Below are 21,038 nucleotides of genomic sequence, written 5' to 3'. Positions count from 1 at the left end.
CCCCACTTGGGGTCGCGACCCATAGGTTGGAGACCACTGGTTTAAGAAATATCGTATTTTAAACTACTTGTGAATGCAAAATTCCCAAAATGTTGACATTTTCTTGGGTAAACGCATACTCCAGGAAATACTGGTATAGTTTTTAACGGCACCGCTAACCACGTGAAACATGTTATAAACGCAAACAAGTCCTAAACCTCCTACTACTGCGACTTATGCTCGTCAGACACTGTTTTTACGATTCCGATATTTGAGAAAAAAGAAAAATTTCTGAGCCAACCTTCGCTTTGCGTGAATTTCCGCGATGCGTGATATTTTGCGATATAATAACTGATGTAAGTTTGATTTTAAGAGGAAAACCAGATCACGATTTTAGTTATCGTAAATCAGAAATACAACCTTGTTAAAAGTCATTTGTGCAATTATTACTGTTCAAGTTACACTTTTAACGCGCTTAGCTAACTTTTACAAACAAATTTTCATACGAGTAAAATTTGCGTTTTTCTTTTGCCGCGGTGCATTATGGGAAAGCAGTAGTAGCCTGGCGCTGTAATAATTGTACACACAGCAAAAAGGCAAGCTTTGTAGATATAGTTACGCGTTTAAATATAAAATTTATTGAGTTTACAGGAGAATTAGACGTGTTGCCTAAATTATTTGACTTATAACAAAGATTTTCTCAAAGTTCTTGTTCTACTACGATGGTTTGCTTGGGTACAAGTTTCTGCAAAACTGTATGGGATGGCAATTTGAATTCCTATATGTTTTAGGCGCTTGTCTAGAATCCTACCACAATGCACATTTTTCGGGTTAGAGTGCGGGTTAGCGCTTGGGTCTGGGTGGTGGGTGGGTTATGCAATTAAATAATGAATATAGTAACACTTAACCCATCCAGCATACGCTAACTCGCCCCTAACCCAAATATTGTCCGTTGATTTGATACCTGTGGTAGGATTTGGTTTAACAATGTTTTAAAAGTTTTAGTAAAAAGTATTAAATTATTGTTTAGAAACAACTGAGAATTAAACACTTTGGGATGTTTTTGTATAATTGTAAATATAATCTCTCTTTGCAACGACATTGACATGATATGCAGAATAGGGCGAATTGTCTTATTGTAACATACACAATATGGAGAAACACCCTCCCCGAATTCAAAAAGTTCCCCAGCATCCTGTCCATCATGGTCAACCAATTAACAGGGGTAACTTTAAGTTGCTGGTAGACCCACAGCTAAAAAAGGGGCAGCAAAAGTTGGTACGCTTCAATGGAGATAGCTACAGTAGCGAGGTTTGTACGACCCTGATATAAAACCCATGGTTAAATTTTCATCTTGCATTCCTAACTCTTTTAACGTCTATTAGAACCATGGTCAAGCTCCTTTGGTTGTCAGGGATCCCCGGCCCCGAACCTCCAGGCTGTGGTCAAGAAGAGAGCGAGTAGATTTACCTGTTCCAAGATATAAGGTTGGTGTGATATGTTGAATATATATATAAAAAGTCTGTGAGACATACACGTTTGTTCGTTTAGAGTTGTTTTGTATAGAAACAAAATTTATTGCACGGTTCATCATTTAAATCAAAAATGCTTTTGGTAATGTTAACTATTTTCACCAAAAAAAATATTCACTTATAAATTTTTTTTTTAAATTGAACATATTTTTACTACATACTAAACACATACTATTTATTTGCTTTGTGTCTTGTTGCTTTTAAAATACAGATTTTTTATAGATCGATGAATGGTATATTGGAGCTATTCCACCGAGAGAGATAACTTTTTCCAAACTAAATGACAATGTGACAAAACAGTTCATGGAGCAACTTTGTAGCAAGTTTGGAAAATTAGAACGGGTGCGAGTTTACTACCACCCCAAAACGAACAAGCACATGGGGCTGGCCAAGGTATTGATTTATTTATTTGCAACTTGTCTTTAGATAGCAGTGGATATGATTTTGCTACTGGTTATGCATTTTTGCGATTGTTGTGCATTCATGTAAAGTATTTATAATTCCACTGAAAAGTATTTTTATTCTTTTTTTTTAGGTTGTGTTTTCCTCCATTAAATCTGCAACCAAGTGCATTGAAAGTATACATGAAACATCAATTATGGGAAACAAAATCAGTGCAGTAATAGATTCAAAAGGTTATTTGCTTAGTAGTGGTCTTGGACCAATTGTCCAAAACAGTTGTTGGGTCTAAATTGTTATTTTATTTTGGAAAAATAATTTTTATTTAATTCATTATAGATAAATTTTAATTAGGGGAAAATATTTATTGTTTTGTACTATACCTTGCTTTTGTACACCATTGCATACACAAGTTGTTATGGCTACACAATTTGGAAAATACAAATCTTCTGCTAGTTAAACCGTAATAAACTAACCAAAGGCAATATATATATCTTATATATATATATATATATATAATTTGCCTAATTTATCAAGGTGATCTGCTAAAGCGTTTACATCACAAAATTATGAAAGGAGAGCTAATAGCAGAAACCATGCCCGATGTTATAAGACACACACAGGAAAAACCTGTGCCACGGCTTTCAGAGAGAAGCGAGAGAAGAAAATCTTCCCAGGATGACCCAAGGTATGATCATAATTAAAAATTACAGTTAGCTTTTAATTTGTATTTTATAGTTATCAAATTAGCATGTTGTCTGCTAAACTCCATTATACTATTGAAGTCATTTGTTTTCTATCTATTTTCCATGTTGGTACGTTTACATTGTTCTTGTATGGCAAGCCATGATTGTTTTATGGACTATTAAATGTGTAGGATTTTTTACCGAATGTAATGCACTTGTTCTGTTCGTGTTTGCTGGTAGTATTTTACCACAAGTGTGTAATCATAAACAAAATTGTTGAGATTCAGCCTTTGGGTATTTAAGATAAATCCATTAGATCTGAAAAGAACAAAATATATTTTGCTTAAAACGCTAAAATATGCATGTTTTAAACTGTAAGTATCAATTTGTGCAGGAGACGTCAATCTACAGATAGCATTACTGATCACCTGGCTATTGACCACTCACAGTCCTTAACTTCTGGACCTCAAACCCCCAAAGCCGACCTCCAGCCACCACATGAACCTCCCATGCCACAACCCGACCCTGGTCATTTTCACCATTCCAACAGTATCACAGAAGATGACCCAGATAAGGTTTCTATTGAGTAGCCTAGTGAATGATGTAACTCTGTGGAGTTTAACCGTATAATATACATTAAACATACACTTGTAACTTAACTTGGAAGTACAATGATAACTTAATGATGTTGTAAAAGATTCTCAACATATGGTATATATGTATATATTTAATGTATAAATTAAACATGATTTTCTAAATTTTGTTTAGGAAAAGGAATTTGTGTCGCATGATTCTATGGAACCAGATCCTGCCTTCTTGCCGAGGGATCCTGAACATCATTTAGACAGTTTTCAAAAACCACTGCAGAAAGTTCCTCCTCTACGCATCCCACCTCAACCTTTGTTTGCAGCAAGAAATCAAGTCAATGCACAATCATTAGAATCTGGCTATGGAAGTCATCCAGGCAGTGCCAACTTGATTCCTGAACAGGGTTCACCTGTCCTTGTTAATGTTTCGGATGGTGAACTCCCCGGTTCAACTTTATTTGAGGGCAGTAAAAACAGTGCAGATTCCAATGACTTTAAGACAAAAGAAGAAGTTGTTGATAACCACAAAAAACACAAAAAGAAGCACAAGAAAAGAAAAAAGCGTGACGGGCACCGCCATGATCATTCAGACAACAATTCAGAGCCTGAAGTTGTGGGCAAACCCATGTGGTCAAAAGATTTAGAAAATAGAATCGACACCATGTTATCTGAACAAAACCAAAAATTTAATCTAAAGGACACTCGACGTAAGGACAAAAGCAGGCATAGAAGGCGATACAGTGAAGCATCGTTTGTTTCTGATAAAGATGATCGGCATCCCCCAAGTGACCTTCAGCGAAAACATTCATCTGACAAGCACAATGTTGAGAGATTAATTTTGGTTGATCGCGAGGATGGTGAGTGTTCTGGTGAAGAGCAGGGAAGTGATCACTCAACTGCACCCACTGACACCCTTTCTTCAAAACCGGTAACACATCCAAACACTGAATCGGAGCAGGGCGAAATTTCCCCTCCAGGGTTACCTGACATTGATGCACGGACAACAAGGTTTTCCAGGAGTCCTTCCCCGCGAGCACAATTTCCTCCTCCCCCTTTCGAAAGAGTTCCCCCACAACACAATTTTGAACGCCATCCTGAGATGCACAGAGTACGAAGCCCTGACAGACATCCAGATGCTTTGAGATTTGGGCGATTCCACCACCAGGGAAGTCCACCTCGCCGCAGTCCCATTTACCGGGAACATCACCCCTTTCATCCTGACCGCTTTGACCACAGACACTTTGAACACCATAGAAGAAGAAGCCCATCATTTGAAGCTCACCGCAGAGGGCGCAGTCCTGGTTTTGACCACAGGCATCATCGAAATCATAGCCCCTTCAGAGGCAGACCACCAAGTCCAGCCTTTTTAAGACGCCAAGAAATTCCTCCAGACCACCCTGACTTCCATCGCCGGGCCCCGAATCATCAACGAAGGAGCATGTCTCCACCACTTCGTAGACACGGCAGCCCAGAAATGCACAGATTGTTTGACTCCCGCCGGGAGCATTTTATTCATCGTCGTCATTCACCCCCTCGGTTGGAGAAACACAGGAGAGGCCCGAGTCCACCACCCTTGTTAGACGCCCAGCGGAGGGACAGACACAGCCCCATTTACCACAGGGAAGGGTTTAGACATATTAGCCCCGAAATAAGAAGACAGAGAGACAGCGATTTGCCACCTGAAATATTGGAGAGGTGGTCCCGCAACAGATCACCAAGCCCTGCCTCTTCTAGGGGAACTCATCCCCATCCCCATGCAAGGTATGTTCAGTAAACAGTGGCAGGAACATTAATTGTATTAGTTTGCATTTCTATATTTCTTTCCTTCTCCATTCCAATTTAGATTCAAATTCTAAATGAATGTAGATTAAAATTCTACTTGTTCTATAATGCCATATCTGTAAACTTTTCCAAAGATTTTTTTTAAAAACATAACAAACCTTAATCTATTCCTTGGAAGTTGGAATTAATCAGTTGCTGCTTTTGATGTTCTGATTTTTTGATAACATTCACTGATTCGTCTCACCTTTAATTTTTCGGTTCGCAGAGGGGAAAGACATTACATGGACAAGGACTTGCTCCGGCCAAGATACCCATCTCCACATGGCCGTCCAATGTCTCCGAGAAGGATGATGTCACCCTCCCGTATTTCACATGATGAAAAGCCTTATTCTCCTGGAGACCTTACCTTGGAAGATTCTTCACAAACTGATGGGCCTGACCTTATAACTAGCTCAGCTCCAACTGATTATGTAGAATCAGGTACTTTTGTAACAACTCCATCACCTGTCAGATACCTTTTGTTTTGTGCATTTTATGGCAAACTTTAAATTTTAAAACTAGAAAAAAAACTATTATTATTAAAAATACATTCAAATTCAAATCAATACTTACTAGGGTTGTGTCAATTTACTTACTATCACTAACAATCAAGATAAAGCACATGTATATTGATCAGTAAATGATTTGAAGATATTGCGCTAACCCTTCGAAACATCTTCACATATACCCCCAGGAGTCAGCTAAACCTCACTTTGAGAACCATTGGTTTAATACTTGTATAATGTATGTATAGGTTTAATGCTTTGTATCATGTATGTGTGCATAGATGAATTTTCTTATTTTTTTAGAACGATTTAAAAAATGAAGTGCAATTGGTAAAGTATTGTTGAATTCAGTAAAATTAGTGAGTACTTCCATCATGTGGTGGTTAGAAAAATTTTTTATTACAAACTATTTAAAATTAAATTTGCCTACAGCCAATAAATATGTATGTTTTATGATATATATATCAATATATACAATAAAACATCTTTATGTATTATAACAACTTTTAGTGTGCCAATGCATGTCCATGGAAAATAAACTTCATTGGCATACTGAAGATTCTGTATACTTTCTTTAATAGATACTGCTCCAGTGCCTGTGAAACCTGTCCAACGAATCCAGCGTCAGTCATCTGACCAAGATCCACCTCAGTTATCACTAGATGAAAGGCTGAGGGAAATAACAGGGGAACCCCCACCCGAGCCAGAAGCAGTCCCATCAGACCAAGAAGACGTGGAAGATGATGTGAATATTTTTCTTTTTTAAAGTCGATGTGTAACTTCAAGCATCATATTTAGTCAACTTGCTTTTTATTTGTGGATTGTTTTTAAATCAATGCAATTTAGTTAAAGCGCAATATAGGTTTATTTACTAATACAGACAAGGAGTGGCAAGGAAAAATAGAATCTCATAACAAAAATAATTAAAAATAATTTACCTCTCCCAATGTTTGTGCAATAACTTATGACAATATCAGTGTAAAAGCATAGATAACATTTTTATAAACACCATACAGTACAAAGTACACTGACAATAATAGTTTTTGATTTGACAGTAATAAAGGCAAATGTTTGAAAATATAAGGAAAACATCAGAATGTAGCAGATATGTTTTTATTCTCTTGATTTGACAGCACATATGGTATGCGATATCATGTTCCTCATTATGCTGTATGTAAGGAAAATAGTGGTAAAAGTGTATTTTTGCTGCAGAAGTCTCCCAGTGGGTCCCTTGACATGGAAATTTCGTCAGGTCACAGTGGTGCTGGTTCGCCGCGAATGATGCCTGGCGACCCCAACGGCATTAACCCTGCCGGCATGCACCAGCCTTTCAGGGCCGACTCTTTTCCCCCTCGATTTCCTGCACCCCCTCCTCATCAGCGAGGCTGGAATTTCGGGCAGGTTGGCTGGAATGGATTTGACCACAGGTAGAAGTCTTTGAACATTATATATAGCAGGGACCAGGAATCTTTTTAGCTATGGGAGCCATAAATAAAAGTCAAATATTCTTGGTTGTATTTTCCATATAATACTTTTTAACATTTAGTTATAGGTTGGCAAAAACTAGTAAATTGAGAAGGCAGTTTATTTTGTTCTCATTTAAAGGACAGTAACATAATATGCACCAAAAACTAATTAGCTAAGTTTGCACAACTTTGATTACGGAGTTCCGTTAAAAGAATAGGGCGTTTTGGATATATAAGAGATTCGTGTAAAGCGCCAAAAATTTGCTACTATGTGTAATAAAAAATGAAATGTAAAGTTAGGAAAGCGACCATGGCCTCATGCAGTTTTATTCAGATCATGCTAAGAAATGATAGCTTAGATTTATTTACAAGCAAAATTCTTCCATCAATAGAGCCATATGGCGTTAACAAAAAGCCATCGGTTCCCGACCCCTGATATATTGTATAAAAGTGAATTAATTTGATTGTTGGTAATAAACATTTCGTGGGTGTTTAAACTTCAAACCAAATAATGTAATTTTATAACTAGTTGTGCTCATTGTAAGGGCATTAACATCTCTGTGCATTATTTCCAAAGATATAAATACAGATTATGGTGCTCATATTGTAGGATTTTGCTAACAGACTAAAACCGGATAAATTATGTCTGGTTTGTATTTTATAGAATGCAAATGCCAGGCCAACAGATGATGTGGGGTCACGGCCGACCTGGCTTTCACCCTGATCAAAGACCACATGTTTCCAACGGCTTTCCCCATCATCCGAACTTTCTTCCTGCAGGTACCTTGCTATTAACAACATGTTCAAAAGATTTTATGGTTGTTAAAAGGTAAAAACATAAACAAAGCAAAAATTCTGAGTAACAAGCATTTGCTTGTAACTTTGTAAGCAAGGTGTTGGATTTGGCCAAAGAACATTAGCCTGTGATAAGATAACACCTCATGACGCGAACATAATTAATATATCAGTAGTTTTACATTCGAAGACAAGAAATGTAACTTCTGCCTGATGTTCAGGTATAATCAGCTTATTAAATTAGAACCGTAACTTTAATAAGCTTTTAGACAATTAGATGGATTTTTGCACTACTACAACGTTAAAATCTATTTTGTGTTTTTAGGTGGGCCTCCTGGACCAAACCACCAATTTGATCCCAAACTGCTGCCACCCCCACCCCCTGGCTGGAACAGGCCATGGGTTGAAGCAGGCCAGTCCATGCATCCTGGAGTGCCAGGTGCTGGGTTCATGCCACCCTCAGAATCCTCCATTGACAATGAAGATAACCAGAACAACTTCATCAGCAATTGTGTGCTAAACCGAATCTCAGCTGAGCTAAAGGATATAATTAAGCGCGACCTGGACCGGAAAGTGATCGAAACAATGGCATTCAAGGTGTACGAATCTTGGTGGGACTCGCAAAGTCAAGCAAAGACGGCTAAGGCTACAATTGCTGCTGCAGCTGTTGTAAAGCCAACTGTCAAGACCGAAGTGAAAGACGAGGCAGATAAGGAGAACCTAGCCAAGCCCACAGCTCCGTCGCAGAAGCCTTCCAGCAAACTCCCAGCACTGCTTAACACCTTTGATCCACTAAACTGGGCTAAAGGTTCGCTTGAGATGGACGGGTTCCGTATTGGCCTGGGCCTTCGTTCAGCAATCTCCAAGATGCCGTCATTCCGTGTTAAGAAGCGTTCGCCGTCTCCGCCTCCATTTGCAAATAAAAAGATGAAAATAGAGCAGAAGAACAAAGCTAAGATTGAAGGTATTTAACTGCAACAGCTAACATTTAAATGTACATATTCTATTTTGTTAGGTTTGTTTAAGGAGACGTTTATGTGATTGCTATGATGCTGTTCTGTAATACCGAAAGAAAGTGTTTCTTAGATGCATTAGTTTACAGTCCAACCATCCTGTTGAATAGTGTAACTAGTACATTTGGTAAACTTTTTTCTAACATTGACTTGTATCCGTTTTACAGAGAGCAAACTGAAGAAGAAGAAGGGTGAGTTTGAGCAGCGGGGACGCAAGAGAAGAGTCCTGGATAGTGAAGGAGAGGATGATGAGGAAAGTGAAGTGGATTCTTCGGAAGATGAAGAAGACAAGAAATCAAGAGGTGAGTGATTAGTGAACAGTTAACCACCAGGAAATAAGCAGTAAGGCCCTAGTGCAGTGGTTCTCAAACTTTTTTATGTCTTGCCGCACCCCTCAGAAATAATAAATAGATTGAGGCACCCCTACAAGATTTTTCCGTACCTAAATCACTAAATGTCACGAAAAACGGAACTTGAGCAACACACCAACTCTACACAACGTAGGAAGTTATAAATGGATTTATTCCACTCTAATCGTATCCAAAATTGTAAGAGTGAGCACAAATCAGATTCTTAAATATTCTCAAATATCTCTCAGCAAACTTGGACATAAGAAATGGCAGCCCGGTTGAAAACCACTGACCTAATACTGGGTTTGATTCAACTCAGTTAGTGCCATTTTAATAGGTTTATATACCTTGTTATCTTGTATAAATGATGGAAATATTTTCAGTTCCGCTCGATGTGGATGACGTGTTCAGCTCATCGGCTTCTTCCAGCTCTGAGGATGAAGATGAGGAAGCATCTGAAGATGAAGATGATGAAAGCGACGCTCAACGAGACTCAGATCTGGAAGAAACAGATAGGGTAAGCAATGCGAGATTACTATTTGATAGTGATATTTTTTATGTTTTTATTTTTGGAAACACTAAACACGGATCTGTTCATAATCTTCAGTAGAAAAAGAGCGTCCCAAATAAATGATAAAAGATTCATTTTTTTATTTGCATACGTTTCGTCAAGTGCTTATTCCGTCTTCAGTGCGTTAAAAATATTTGGGGGCCCCTCTTTTGATTTTTCATTCAATTTTACAGGAGGATGCCGTACCAACGAAGGATCAGGCGAAGTCTGAAAAACCGGACGAACAATCGCGTGCCGTAAAACGACCATCGGAAAAAGACAGTGACGAGTTGGTTCAACCTCTAAAGAAAAGAATTAAATCGGAAGGGGATAAAAACTTGTTGCTGGGCGAAGCAAAGAGTGATGAAAAGTGAGTTAATTACATTATACGTTGTCAACAAAAAAATGTATCTTTTAAAAACTATGTTATTATGTTTTAGCACCTAATGCAACGATTTTATTCGCTATTTATTTTGTTATGACAGTGTTACAAAGGCAGACATGCTATCCCCCAAGTTAACCTCACCGCTGCTACCCCCGTCTGCTCCTGTTGGGGCCGACCTAACCCCACAAAATTTAAAGCACGTCCACCCAAAGAAGAGATACAGGGCTTTGTCAAAGGAGGAAACGAGGAACCTGTCTTTAATTGCCGAGGTATGTTTGCAGTAGAACGCCGGTATACAGTTGTCACGCGGGTCGACAACTCGATATTTAATTTACTATTTTTTATTGCGATAAGCCCTTGTCTTTAAAATGAGACAACTTGCTAAGTTTTTGAGTATAAAGGTTCGTCGTAAATACGTAGTAAAAATATCGAACCCTATAGTTCATTTTGAACGTTTCGTATATCTTTATTTATTTTATAGTCACTATTTGTATCGGCTTTGATATTCTTACTACAACTTGCTACTTGTGTTGTTTGTTTTGCACTTTTACAAGTTATCTGAACAGAATTGATAGTTAACGTAAAAAAGAATATTTTCCCACACGATTGACCAAACGTTTTTATACGTTTAGTATAGTGATTGCAATTTTATTTAAAATTTTGGTTAGCCAAGTCATGAGGTTTTGGTTTACACTAAATAGTTTACACTAACCATGATTATCTTGGGGTTATATCTTATTTTTGTCAACCATTTTGGATTTCATGAGTTTCTCGGAGCTAATTTGGAAGCATACGTTTTACGCAGGTCTCTGGTCGTCTGAGGTCGGACGACGAAATTTCTGCCATGAGCGACAAGGAAAAAGCAGCCTTGGAGGTGCTCACCGACATGAAGTCGACACCAGAAAGGAGACATTCGTCAGCTACGAGGTACGGCTTAATTGGCCCTGTTGTAAGCTGTTGGATTTGACACCGCAGCTTTATTCAATAGCTTGATTCTGTATAAATAGCAACGTTTTTTTTATATTTTTATCACGTTTTTTGCGAGATCTACCCGCACGAGATATAATTAATACGCGTAGTTGATTTAGATAGCCGAATGAGAAATACCATGCATTTGCACATCGAATAGTCGATTAACCTTTTTTTTACTTGTTGGTATAGGCATGGCATAATTTTCAGGTTTTGACAAAATTTAAATTTGTACTCTGTATACTTTTAATGGAAAACTTAACTTTAGCACGCTGGTTGGCTGCGCACGGTAAACAAGGTACGAGGGTTCAAAGATAGGCAGTTATAACTACTTGAATAAATGCTTCAAACGCAGGCTACTTAGTGCGCTGACCCTTAGCCGTGACTTCTTTATAAATTGTCCTTAACAAATCAAAAGATACTGCACGCGTAAAAGCTCACTGCCACACTTTGACGATAGCCTAGATCAGTGCTTCTTAAACTGTTTTAGTTTCGTTCACCCCTAGCATCTATCTCCAGATTTCATTCACCCTTGAAACTCGTCTATATATAACAGAACAAAATGACTCGATTTTTGTTAAGACTAAGCTAAGTTTTACCATTGCAAATCTACAATTTCTGGAGTCCAGAAATGTAAAGCTGCAAAAGCATAAAACACAGTCACCATATTTTCGTAGTTATACACTGCGAACACCAACTTCACTATTACAATTAGCAAAACCAAAACACCAAAAAATCAACAGTTCAGTGGTCGATTTACTGCAGATCCATCATTCATTTTTGACGGTTCACCCTTATCAACCCCTTTTGGTTGGTTCACCCCTGTAAAAAATTTATTCAACCTGGGGTGAACCATTCACCTGTTTAAGAAACACTGGCCTAGATCTCCTTCTTTGGCGATTTTGACGATGCCTAGATCTTCTTTCATTTTCCCTCTCGCCTCAGGTTATCGGAAAGTTCTGAGTCCAGCGAGCAGCCGACGCACCCCCCGACCCCCGGCGGCCATCTTGGTGCCAGTGGCGACCGGGTGTTTTCTCCCCCCGTCACGCCCCTAGTGCCCCGGCGGGCCAGCTCGGCGTCGGAAGCCGTCCAGCTTCTCAACAACAGCGGCCAGCCGGTTCCCGCCACTCCCGGAAGCTTGAGGCTTCCCGGATCGGCGGAGGACTCCCGGAAGTCCGGTAGCGAAGAGCTGGAAGCGGTGGAGGCACTCCTCTCCATCAAGCAGTCCCAACCTCCGCTCCCGCCCTTGTCGCCTTCGCCGCGCAAGACGGACAAGAAGCAGAGGAAGAACGATGTGAAGTCCGTGCACTTGCAAGAGGTATTCATTGATTTTTTTCAATATTTGTTAAGCTAAATTGCATTTTATTGCCAACGAATAAATAAAACTTTTTATAAACCGTTGTTTCTTAAACTTTTTTCCGCAGCTAGCTGTATACTACTTTATGTGTTAAAAATTAACATAACAACGAAGCCTTGGTGCCCAATTCTTTTCGCTGAACTCTAAACAAGCGAACAAAATTTAAACCAAACAGCGTAAATAATTTCGAATTTTATATACAAGCGATTTCTTCTTAAATTTTAAAGAAATCTTGCTCAGAACAGATCTCTATAAATTAAACCGTGTAAACTACCGCAGTCAGCGACCCAACTAAACTAACCGGCGAACCTAGGTTCATAGACACTGGTTTATAGTTTAAAGCAGTAAAATAACAGTGCTGGCCGGTATCAACCATTTGCTCATTATGTATATAACCTAAAAGTTACCTAATCTTATATGTAGGTATAGTCCTATACTTGGGCCCGACTGATTGCTTGTCAGTTATCGCTTATCTCTCTTATTTCAGCCTGCCATTCCGCTGCGACCTCGCTTCACTGCTCAAGAGCGCCAACGCGTGTTGGACATTGCCGAGGAACACTGCTACTTCCGGCTGTTGCCTAGCGACGACCGGAAGCAAGTCCAAATGTCCGACGCTGAGTGTATCGCCGATGAGCATTCGTATTGGTGAGAACAAGTCTATACGTCGCTTAACTACTTACCTGACGGGGGTCTTTAACCGGATCACTGTGGGATTTGTGTCCTGGCATTTTTTCCCGGGTAAAACCGGGTTTTTTTGGCCAGTATAAATACTAATACTAACACTTGTCCAAAAAGATAAAAATGTTAACCTTCTGCCGATGCGCAGTTCAACTCTAGCCCTACCTCCAAGTAGCGACACCGTTTCCCTTTGGGAGAATGGTTGTCCTGAGGACTGGGCTCGAACAATACAGAACAATATACTTCAGGCATTCCCAACCTGCTTTTTGGTCAATGGGAAGAATACGCCACTACACCTTTACACTTCTTTTACATTTACTTTCTTTCAGTTAAAAAAATCTATACGTCGCTTTATGAACAGTGACATAAGGTTCTGTTATATTGCCACCAAACAAACATTTTTTTTCTTTTATTTGTTTTCTTCTAAAAAAATACTGACCTTAAAAAATGTGTTTTGTTTTATGTTACTTTCATTATTAAACATTTTTAACTTGCACGTTTTTTTATTTTAAGCGTGCTTTGAAGCTAAAACTTTTGTTTATTTTCAGCTATCCACCTTCTTCGCTGATAGCGCAGGTGCCACCAGGTAAGACTCATTTCTACCAATTTTATTGATTCTAGTATTATTTGTTTATAATCTTTTTTTTTTAATTATATAACATATCGCCTGATATGTTCGTTTCTTTAAAACACAAACAAAAACTAAACTGTTCTTAGTGGCTGTTTTAAAAGATTTTTTTTTCTAAAGATCCACATTTGACTTCGATGTTTGACACCGACGTCACACCTTGGTCGGACTTCTCAAATGCCGACATTTCCTCCGTAAGTATAAAAGCAATAACAATGGACCAGATTGGCGAAAACTTGTTTAAGGACATGGTTTTTAAGTCGAACATTTTCGTTGGTAGTAGCGATGCCCCATAATATCGGAGCGGAGCGGATACCCAATGCTAAGTGGAAGTGTCAGTGTTCGTCCGATATCAGTGCCGCTTCGATACCGAATTGTTATCGGAATTTCAGCAATGATTTGTGATTAAACGCAGAAATTTTTATCTTGAAACGTGAATTTAATAAAAAAAAATAGGTTAAATACTTGAGGGAACTAAATTATTTCTGACACCAAAGCTACTTTTAGCGCAATCACCTGGAAAAGTTACCTTATGCTTAAAAATTATTCTTGTTATGTACCACCAAGCTACCTTTAAGTTTCAGGAATTTCTGTATGGCGACCAGTCCTAAGCTCTTTTTGGGCTTCATTTTGTCAGTACACTGCACCTTTTTGTGATAGGAGTTTTAGGGAACGAAAAATTTAAACAGAACCCTGTATAGCAAAACTATCGTTTAATTTTTAGTTATAGATAACACATAAAATTAAATTTTGGGCAGTTTTTGAACTTCGTTGCGATACTTTGGTGTTTCTTTTTTTGGCATTTAGTTTACAAACTCTAAAATAACGTGTCACCTATATTTGATTTGGAATGCACTTCTACCACAAACAAAATTTAGTTAAAAGTATAATAACAAAATATTTGAATAAGCTTTTACGACTTCTAGGCTAACTTACGACTTATCCTGTTTTCTAGCTCGTACGCCTAACACAGTCTTCGGTAAACTTTTTTAAATTGCTTTCTTATTGTACAAAATCTGTCGTCAAATACGCACGTCATCTCATCCAGATTACAAGCTGCTTTGCACAATTTCTCGTTGATAAAAACCAATTACCAAATCACATAATAAAACTTCCTCTTTCTTCGTTCCTACAAAGGCGTCCGCTGCGGAACGCGTCAAGCTGCGGCGCGAATCGAAGGACACCAAGAAACCTCGCTCCAAGTCGCGCGCACGCCTCGAACCAACGGCGCGGTCGGAAGAGCGCAAAGCTTCTGCGGTTCGCTTCCGTCGTCGCAGCGACCACCAGGAGATGTCGATCCTCTACCTCATGTGGGCCACCGGACTCGACCTCGAGGACATGAAGGTGGGTGGACGATTTTTTTTTCTCATATGGCTCGCATGTTAGTGTGTGTGTATGAACGAAATGGCGTGAAATAGAATTGTGAGCAACGCGGCGCCGACTTTTTGGCAGTTTTTCGCCAAATGAGTTTGCTGGTGAAACGAACCTGTAGACTGGTATTTTTATCGAGGACAAATTACGTTGTACTGTCGTAGTTGCCGAAATTTTAACAATTAACGCAATTATCTCTAAGCGCGCTTAAATAGTTGTAGTCATATCGTGTGTTGTTACGATCTGCGTACTTCGCGATTTTTAACAACTCGTGTTTCCACCCGCTCTATTTCGTGATAACCTTTTTCGGTGATATCAGAAGAATCAAAACACGTCTGTTTAGACTTATAATGGCAACTAAAAAAAAGTACCACGTTTTACCAGCGTTGAATTGTTCAATAAATAACTGCTTATTTAGTAAAATTCTTGTGGAAACTTAAAGTAGGTCTTTCGGAATAGCTGTAAAACTTTGTACAAGTACTAAAAATGTAACGTACCTATATACTATTTCAAGCTGCTGCGTGCCGAGTACGAGGACATGCTGACCCAGACGAGCGCCCCGCAGTGGGTGAACGAGACCCACTGGGTTCCCCACCCCGTCACCCAGGTCCCCGACACCGACCCCGACGAACCCACTTGGTTCTGGGAGAAGAAGGCGAGGAACAGGAGGAAGAAGAAGTCGGATGCTGCTGTTTCCAAGCAACACAAGACCGGCTGCTCCAGATCGGAAGGTGCGAAGGCTGTTTGTGACACTTAGGTTTTCGGCATCTTTGGACGTTAAGCGACTGACCGAGAGTCTGTTATGACAAAATATGGGAAATTCTTAATGGCCTCCTCGGCTGCCTTAACCAGAAAATCCCTACAAGGGGGATCGCACAACACGTTTTGGATTACAACTTACAATTAACGTTTAAACTATATTGCCACATTCATTTCTACAACTGTTTTTCTGGCAAATAAATAGCTTAAGCCATTATATTCATAGATAGTTGTGCCGCGAAATGACCATGGCAGTTGCATTAACAATAGTTCGTTACACAAACCAGCATAAAGCGGAGCATTAGGGTTTTGTTTGAATCTAAGCTTTTACTTTGAACATTGGCTTTCAATCGAATGTTGATTTTTGTGCTTAAACAGAGAAGGGTTGTCAATAAAGGCTTTTTTACAAATGGCCAATTTAGCAAATTAAGACCTAGAAATCGCCCGCTGGTAATCAAATTTCCACCTATTACCTCTTTCTAATAAGTTTTGTCGCTCACTCACTGTACCTTTTATTGTGCATGTTATTTATCAACCCTAAGCGAAAAGCTGTATAGGACGTTTTCAGAGAGGCTAGCTTCACAGCCCGGCTAACAGTGTAATAAACAAACATACTATTAAAGTAACCTTTCGATTTCCAGGCTACTACAAGCTGACCGACAAGTCCAAGCTGATCCAGCGGCGCTTGATGTACCGGCAGGCCGACAACGCGATAAAGCCGGGCAGCAGAAGGGGAATCGAGTCGTCCACCACTCCTGGCCTCGCTGCCACCGAGAAGTCACGTGAGGCACGTCACATGATGCGCAGGATCGCGTCAGAGTTCGGTTCTGACGTCAGCGACCTACTCAAGTACAACCAGCTAATGGTGAGTATTTTTATGTTTGTTGTTATGTTTTGTGCCGAAACTAATAATGAATTTATATACGTCTTGGCTACAATTGCATGCGCCTTTTGCTGTTACGTTTTGTACCGAAATTAATACTGAATTATATACGCCTTGGCCCTTGGGTGCAAACAAACCCATCCACCTCACTTCCCAATGGTATGCTAAAACTGGCGGTATTTTATCACAGTTAAATTGTAACGTAAAACATGTTTTAACGTTAAACACGAACATATTACTTGTAAAGAATTGATCGGCGACTGAGTGCTTTTCGCCATCATCGTTTCTTCTGTTAGAATATCCTGACCAATTAGAAGCAAACTTGATCTAACTAGCGACAGCAGCTATTATCGTATCAAAGCTGTAGCCAATGCCAAGTTGTAGAGGCGGTAATCGTCATACTGACAGCAGGATTCTATAGGTGCTGGTCCCATAAAAACATTTTTAATATTTATTACGTGGTATGCGATCAAAAGCGGCGTGTTCCACCTCGAAAGATGAACTATTAGAAAATTGTAAATTAACATTTAAGCTCCCTAATGTCAAACTTTTTTTTCGTAGCCTGGAAAAGGTAGCCTTTGTACTTGTACAATTTTTAAAATTTACCGATTACCTATAGCACTCAAACCTCTGTACATTTGACCCACAGCCTCGGGTACATCGCTATCGGGATAAAATACAAGGTATAGAACCCTAAGTGTGCGACTAGTACAGGGGTTCCATTGGGGTTTCATAAACTAGTTGGTGGTAATTTATGAAGGCTTAGTTGAAATACTAGTGTATATTTGGAAAGTAGTCAATTCAAAGTAAATAGTTTATTTTAAAAATTAAACGTTTTTGCACTGAATGTTTTTCTCCTCTGTTTCACTTTCACATTTTTTGGACTGGAAACAGCAGAGTTCTGACGTCTATTTGTAACGTGACGTCGATTTAGGAAGTAAGCTATAAAATTTCTTGCCTACCCCGGTCCATGCAAAGCAAAAAAATGTGTAGAGGTCCGCGGTAATAAAAGTTTAAGAACAACTGGACTAGTTACTCTTTGCGGCACAATTGACTAACAGCCTCAACCTTCCAACCTGGGTGGTAAAATATGTGATGGGTGGTGGTCAAATATTTTTCTCGTGATAATTAAAATTGGATCCATGGGACTTCAAGTCAAGTTATTTGAAAATAGTGACTTAAGTCAAGTCACTGACTAAAGTCATTACAAAATTGGTATAGGAGCACCCTAAGTGTGCGACTAGCGGCTCTATGCGACACAATTGACTAACCCCCTCAACCTTCTAACCTCGCAGTTCCGCAAAAAGAGCGTGAAGTTCGCGCGCAGCAGCATCCACGGCTGGGGCCTCTTCGCCCAGGAGACGGTCGCCGCCGACGAGATGGTGATAGAGTATGTGGGCGAACTGGTGCGTTCCAGCGTTGCTGACCGACGCGAGGTCGTCTACACGAAGCGCGGCATCGGCAGCTCCTACCTCTTCCGCATCGACTCCGACCACATCATCGACGCCACCAAGTGCGGCAACTATGCGCGCTTCATGAACCACTCGTGCAACGTGAGTCCACGCCCTCCCCTGTTGCTTGGTTTAGTTTTGTTTGTTATCTGGTCGTTCCTGGTGCCGCTGAAGCCATGACGCTGTTTTGGTTGGGATCTTTTTTTTATGAGATAGACCGACATGTCGGTTTCCAAATAGTATCGGCAGATATTCCTCTCCTAATTTATCGCTATCAGTATATTTAAGCCGATATTTTTGTAGCAATTTTACTAAGAAAATGTTAAAAACAAACAAATTTCAAAATTTTTGAATTGCAAATTTGTCCTCTCCGTTTTCATGACTGACTGATTAATTTTTATTTTTATGACTGGCTAATTTATTTTAAAGTATTGATTTAACATATGCTGGTTTCAGGGTTTTTGCATTATGATATGCAAAATAAGAGTTGTTAGACAAAATTGGTTGGTAAACTGTAACTTTTTGCATTTTATGTTCAAATAATGTGAAGAATTAGCAAACCTTATAGGTTATAAAGAAAATCGATTCCATAATCTAATGTTAAGAAATTCTTTTGATAAGCGGTACCTCACCTGACAAAAAATGCCTATTAGTGCCGCGTGAATTTCTTCATATTGTTTTCTGGCAATGTAAAAAAATAGAAACAAAAGTGTTTAATATTCATGGTATAGGTGACCCAGTTTTTTCTCGTGTATTTAGTTTACCGGAATTTCCTGGTGCTTCTTCAAATTTTCGAGCTCTAACCAGCAAAATCGCTAAGTTAAGGTATCACGCCCTTTTATTTCCTTTTCCAGCCGAGCTGCTACGCGAAGGTGATCACTGTGGATGGAGCGAAGAAGATCGTCATCTATTCCAAGGACGTCATCAAACCCCAGGACGAGATCACCTACGACTACAAGTTCCCCCTCGAGGACGTCAAGATCCCTTGCTTCTGTGGCGCCGTCAACTGTCGCGGCACGCTCAACTGATGACGTCATCTTCGTTTGATGACGTTGTCTTTTTGCGCTGACGTTGAAAAAAACACTCCTTAAGGCGGTTTACAACGCGTGCCGCTCTTTGGGCGGTTTTATTTCTTTTTGTTGCTATTTTGCGTTCCGTAGCGATAGCTTTGTCGTAGTGGTGACAGTACGTTCGTCTGATGACGTAATAGTGACGTAGCGGCATCGGTTGGTCGCCGTCTAGAAGTTGGGATTCTTTGTGGGAATAAAATCTAGCAAATGTGAACAAATTCCACTAAATTCTACCTCTAACATCTCACGGCAGATATGTACTCCTATACTTTAGGTATTTTATATTCTTTTGTTACAGTTTGCGGGATACGAACTTTCGCAAGTATACTTTTACAAATGTTTCGGTAAGACTGCTGGTTTATTTTAATATCTCACTAACGCTGGCGTCCTGTTCTAACCAACCCACAACTGTGCTACATCGACGTTACCAATTTCCATCTGTTAAAATTCCATCGTATTTTTAAAATTAGAACCGAAATTCACTGAATAAACAAATTTAATAAAAATGTATTTACCGAAGGTGTACGACATTCGCATATATAATATTGGCCGCATTAACTCTTGCAGTTCTGACAATTAAGTCGTAAGCAAAATTATAACTGATCAATTTAACGTTATATAGTATTTATCTCGTTTTTTGCAAAGCTTATTGCTTATATAGACCAACTATTGCCGTTTTCGTGTAAGGTTATCGCTATTTTCACTGGCCTTGGAGCGCGCTGTTCCCCCTGTTTTCGCGCGCAACCTTCGCCCCTCTCTTGATCTTGTTTCTTTTAGTTTCAATACTTTTTCTTCACGTTGCGACGTTCGAGCTTTGTAATACACTCGCCACTAAGAATGTGACCTATAGAAAGAAATTAAAAGGGTCTTTTTTGTCATGGTAGAGTTTTTTGTATAAATATTGTAATGGATTGGGTTCTACAATTAATCTAGCATATGCTTTTTTCTGACCAAAACAAGAGAAGCAGGATGAGAATTAGCGAAGATACTTCCTCTAACCAACACAACATCTCATAACAGTGCAAGAGTGTCGTGTTTAAAATATATTGGAAAACTATTTTTTCGAGTCAGGTAGTGCCCTCTGTTGCTGTACTGCGAACTAGTCAACTTCATTTTAATCCAGAATGGTTGTACAACATACCAAAAGTTCGAGAAATTACTGTTTTTTTTTAAACCGTAAGAATTACAAAAAGTAAAGAATTTTGACGCTAGCCAATCGTTGCTGTTTTCTGCCATTCCTTTAGACTAGTTGTAAAAGGATATTACATCCCACAAGTCGATGCTGGCAAACATCAAAGTGCTTTTGGTAAAGCCATAATGATCGCGTCGGGCAATAAATGTAATTGGCAAGTCATTAAATCCGAAACGTTACATTCACGATGGTCAGGAAACTGTCATCAAGATACCTGCAAGTAGCTCTGCTTAACAGCTGCTATCTTACATAAAGTTTCATAAGCCAATTTGCAGGGCCAGTTCCAAACCACGTAAAAACTTTGTCTTAAAGCCTCTTTTTACTGGTGAGTCTAGCACGATTATTTACAGAGACAACTGAGGCAAGTAATTAAATAAACATCACGTTAAAAAGGAGCATTTTACAGGGTTGCTAGGTAATCTGTAAATGTTACTACGAAACTCGGACATTTTGGAAAAGATAATTCTTGTTTCGACCTAATTATAGTGCGAGGCCCCACAATTTAGGTAACTTTTCGTTTTAAACTGGTTTAAAGTTTGATCTAAAAGATAACGTTTTCCATCCCAGTTTGCTCATCGAAATAGCATATACGTTGTATCCGATTTAATGGC

At 39.3% G+C, this 21,038-nt stretch overlaps 1 protein-coding gene across 1 annotated transcript; it reads left to right on the top strand.

Moving 5' to 3' along the window:
* The first annotated feature begins 1,014 nt into the window (after nt 1-1,014).
* LOC146169189 (uncharacterized) lies at nt 1,015-20,054 on the top strand. The gene is made up of 26 exons (XM_083386316.1): nt 1,015-1,290; nt 1,365-1,466; nt 1,734-1,904; nt 2,047-2,146; nt 2,448-2,598; nt 2,991-3,171; nt 3,365-4,944; nt 5,231-5,445; nt 6,092-6,255; nt 6,723-6,937; nt 7,641-7,756; nt 8,097-8,735; nt 8,952-9,086; nt 9,518-9,651; nt 9,879-10,054; nt 10,170-10,338; nt 10,875-10,996; nt 11,984-12,356; nt 12,883-13,040; nt 13,622-13,659; nt 13,822-13,895; nt 14,839-15,045; nt 15,587-15,803; nt 16,473-16,696; nt 18,010-18,267; nt 19,020-20,054. Exons 1-26 carry the CDS (start codon nt 1,132-1,134, stop codon nt 19,191-19,193), a joined length of 6,252 nt encoding a protein of 2,083 aa, XP_083242442.1. The 5' UTR covers nt 1,015-1,131; the 3' UTR covers nt 19,194-20,054.
* Nucleotides 20,055-21,038: the final 984 nt, after the last annotated feature.

Source organism: Ascidiella aspersa, chromosome 1 (genome assembly GCF_963924565.1).
Source record: "Ascidiella aspersa chromosome 1, kaAscAspe10.2, whole genome shotgun sequence".
Lineage (NCBI taxonomy): Eukaryota > Metazoa > Chordata > Ascidiacea > Phlebobranchia > Ascidiidae > Ascidiella > Ascidiella aspersa.
This window is presented reverse-complemented; position numbering and strand designations above follow the sequence as displayed.

What these genes read in the sequence shown, in the direction of transcription:
- LOC146169189 (XM_083386316.1), top strand. Translation starts at nt 1,132, where the DNA reads ATGGAGAAACACCCTCCCCGAATTCAAAAAGTTCCCCAGCATCCTGTC. An exon ending in CAGAAGATGACCCAGATAAG is followed by an intron (nt 3,172 to 3,364) that starts GTTTCTATTGAG and finishes AATTTTGTTTAG; the next exon opens with GAAAAGGAATTTGTGTCGCA. An exon ending in TGGAATGGATTTGACCACAG is followed by an intron (nt 6,938 to 7,640) that starts GTAGAAGTCTTT and finishes TGTATTTTATAG; the next exon opens with AATGCAAATGCCAGGCCAAC.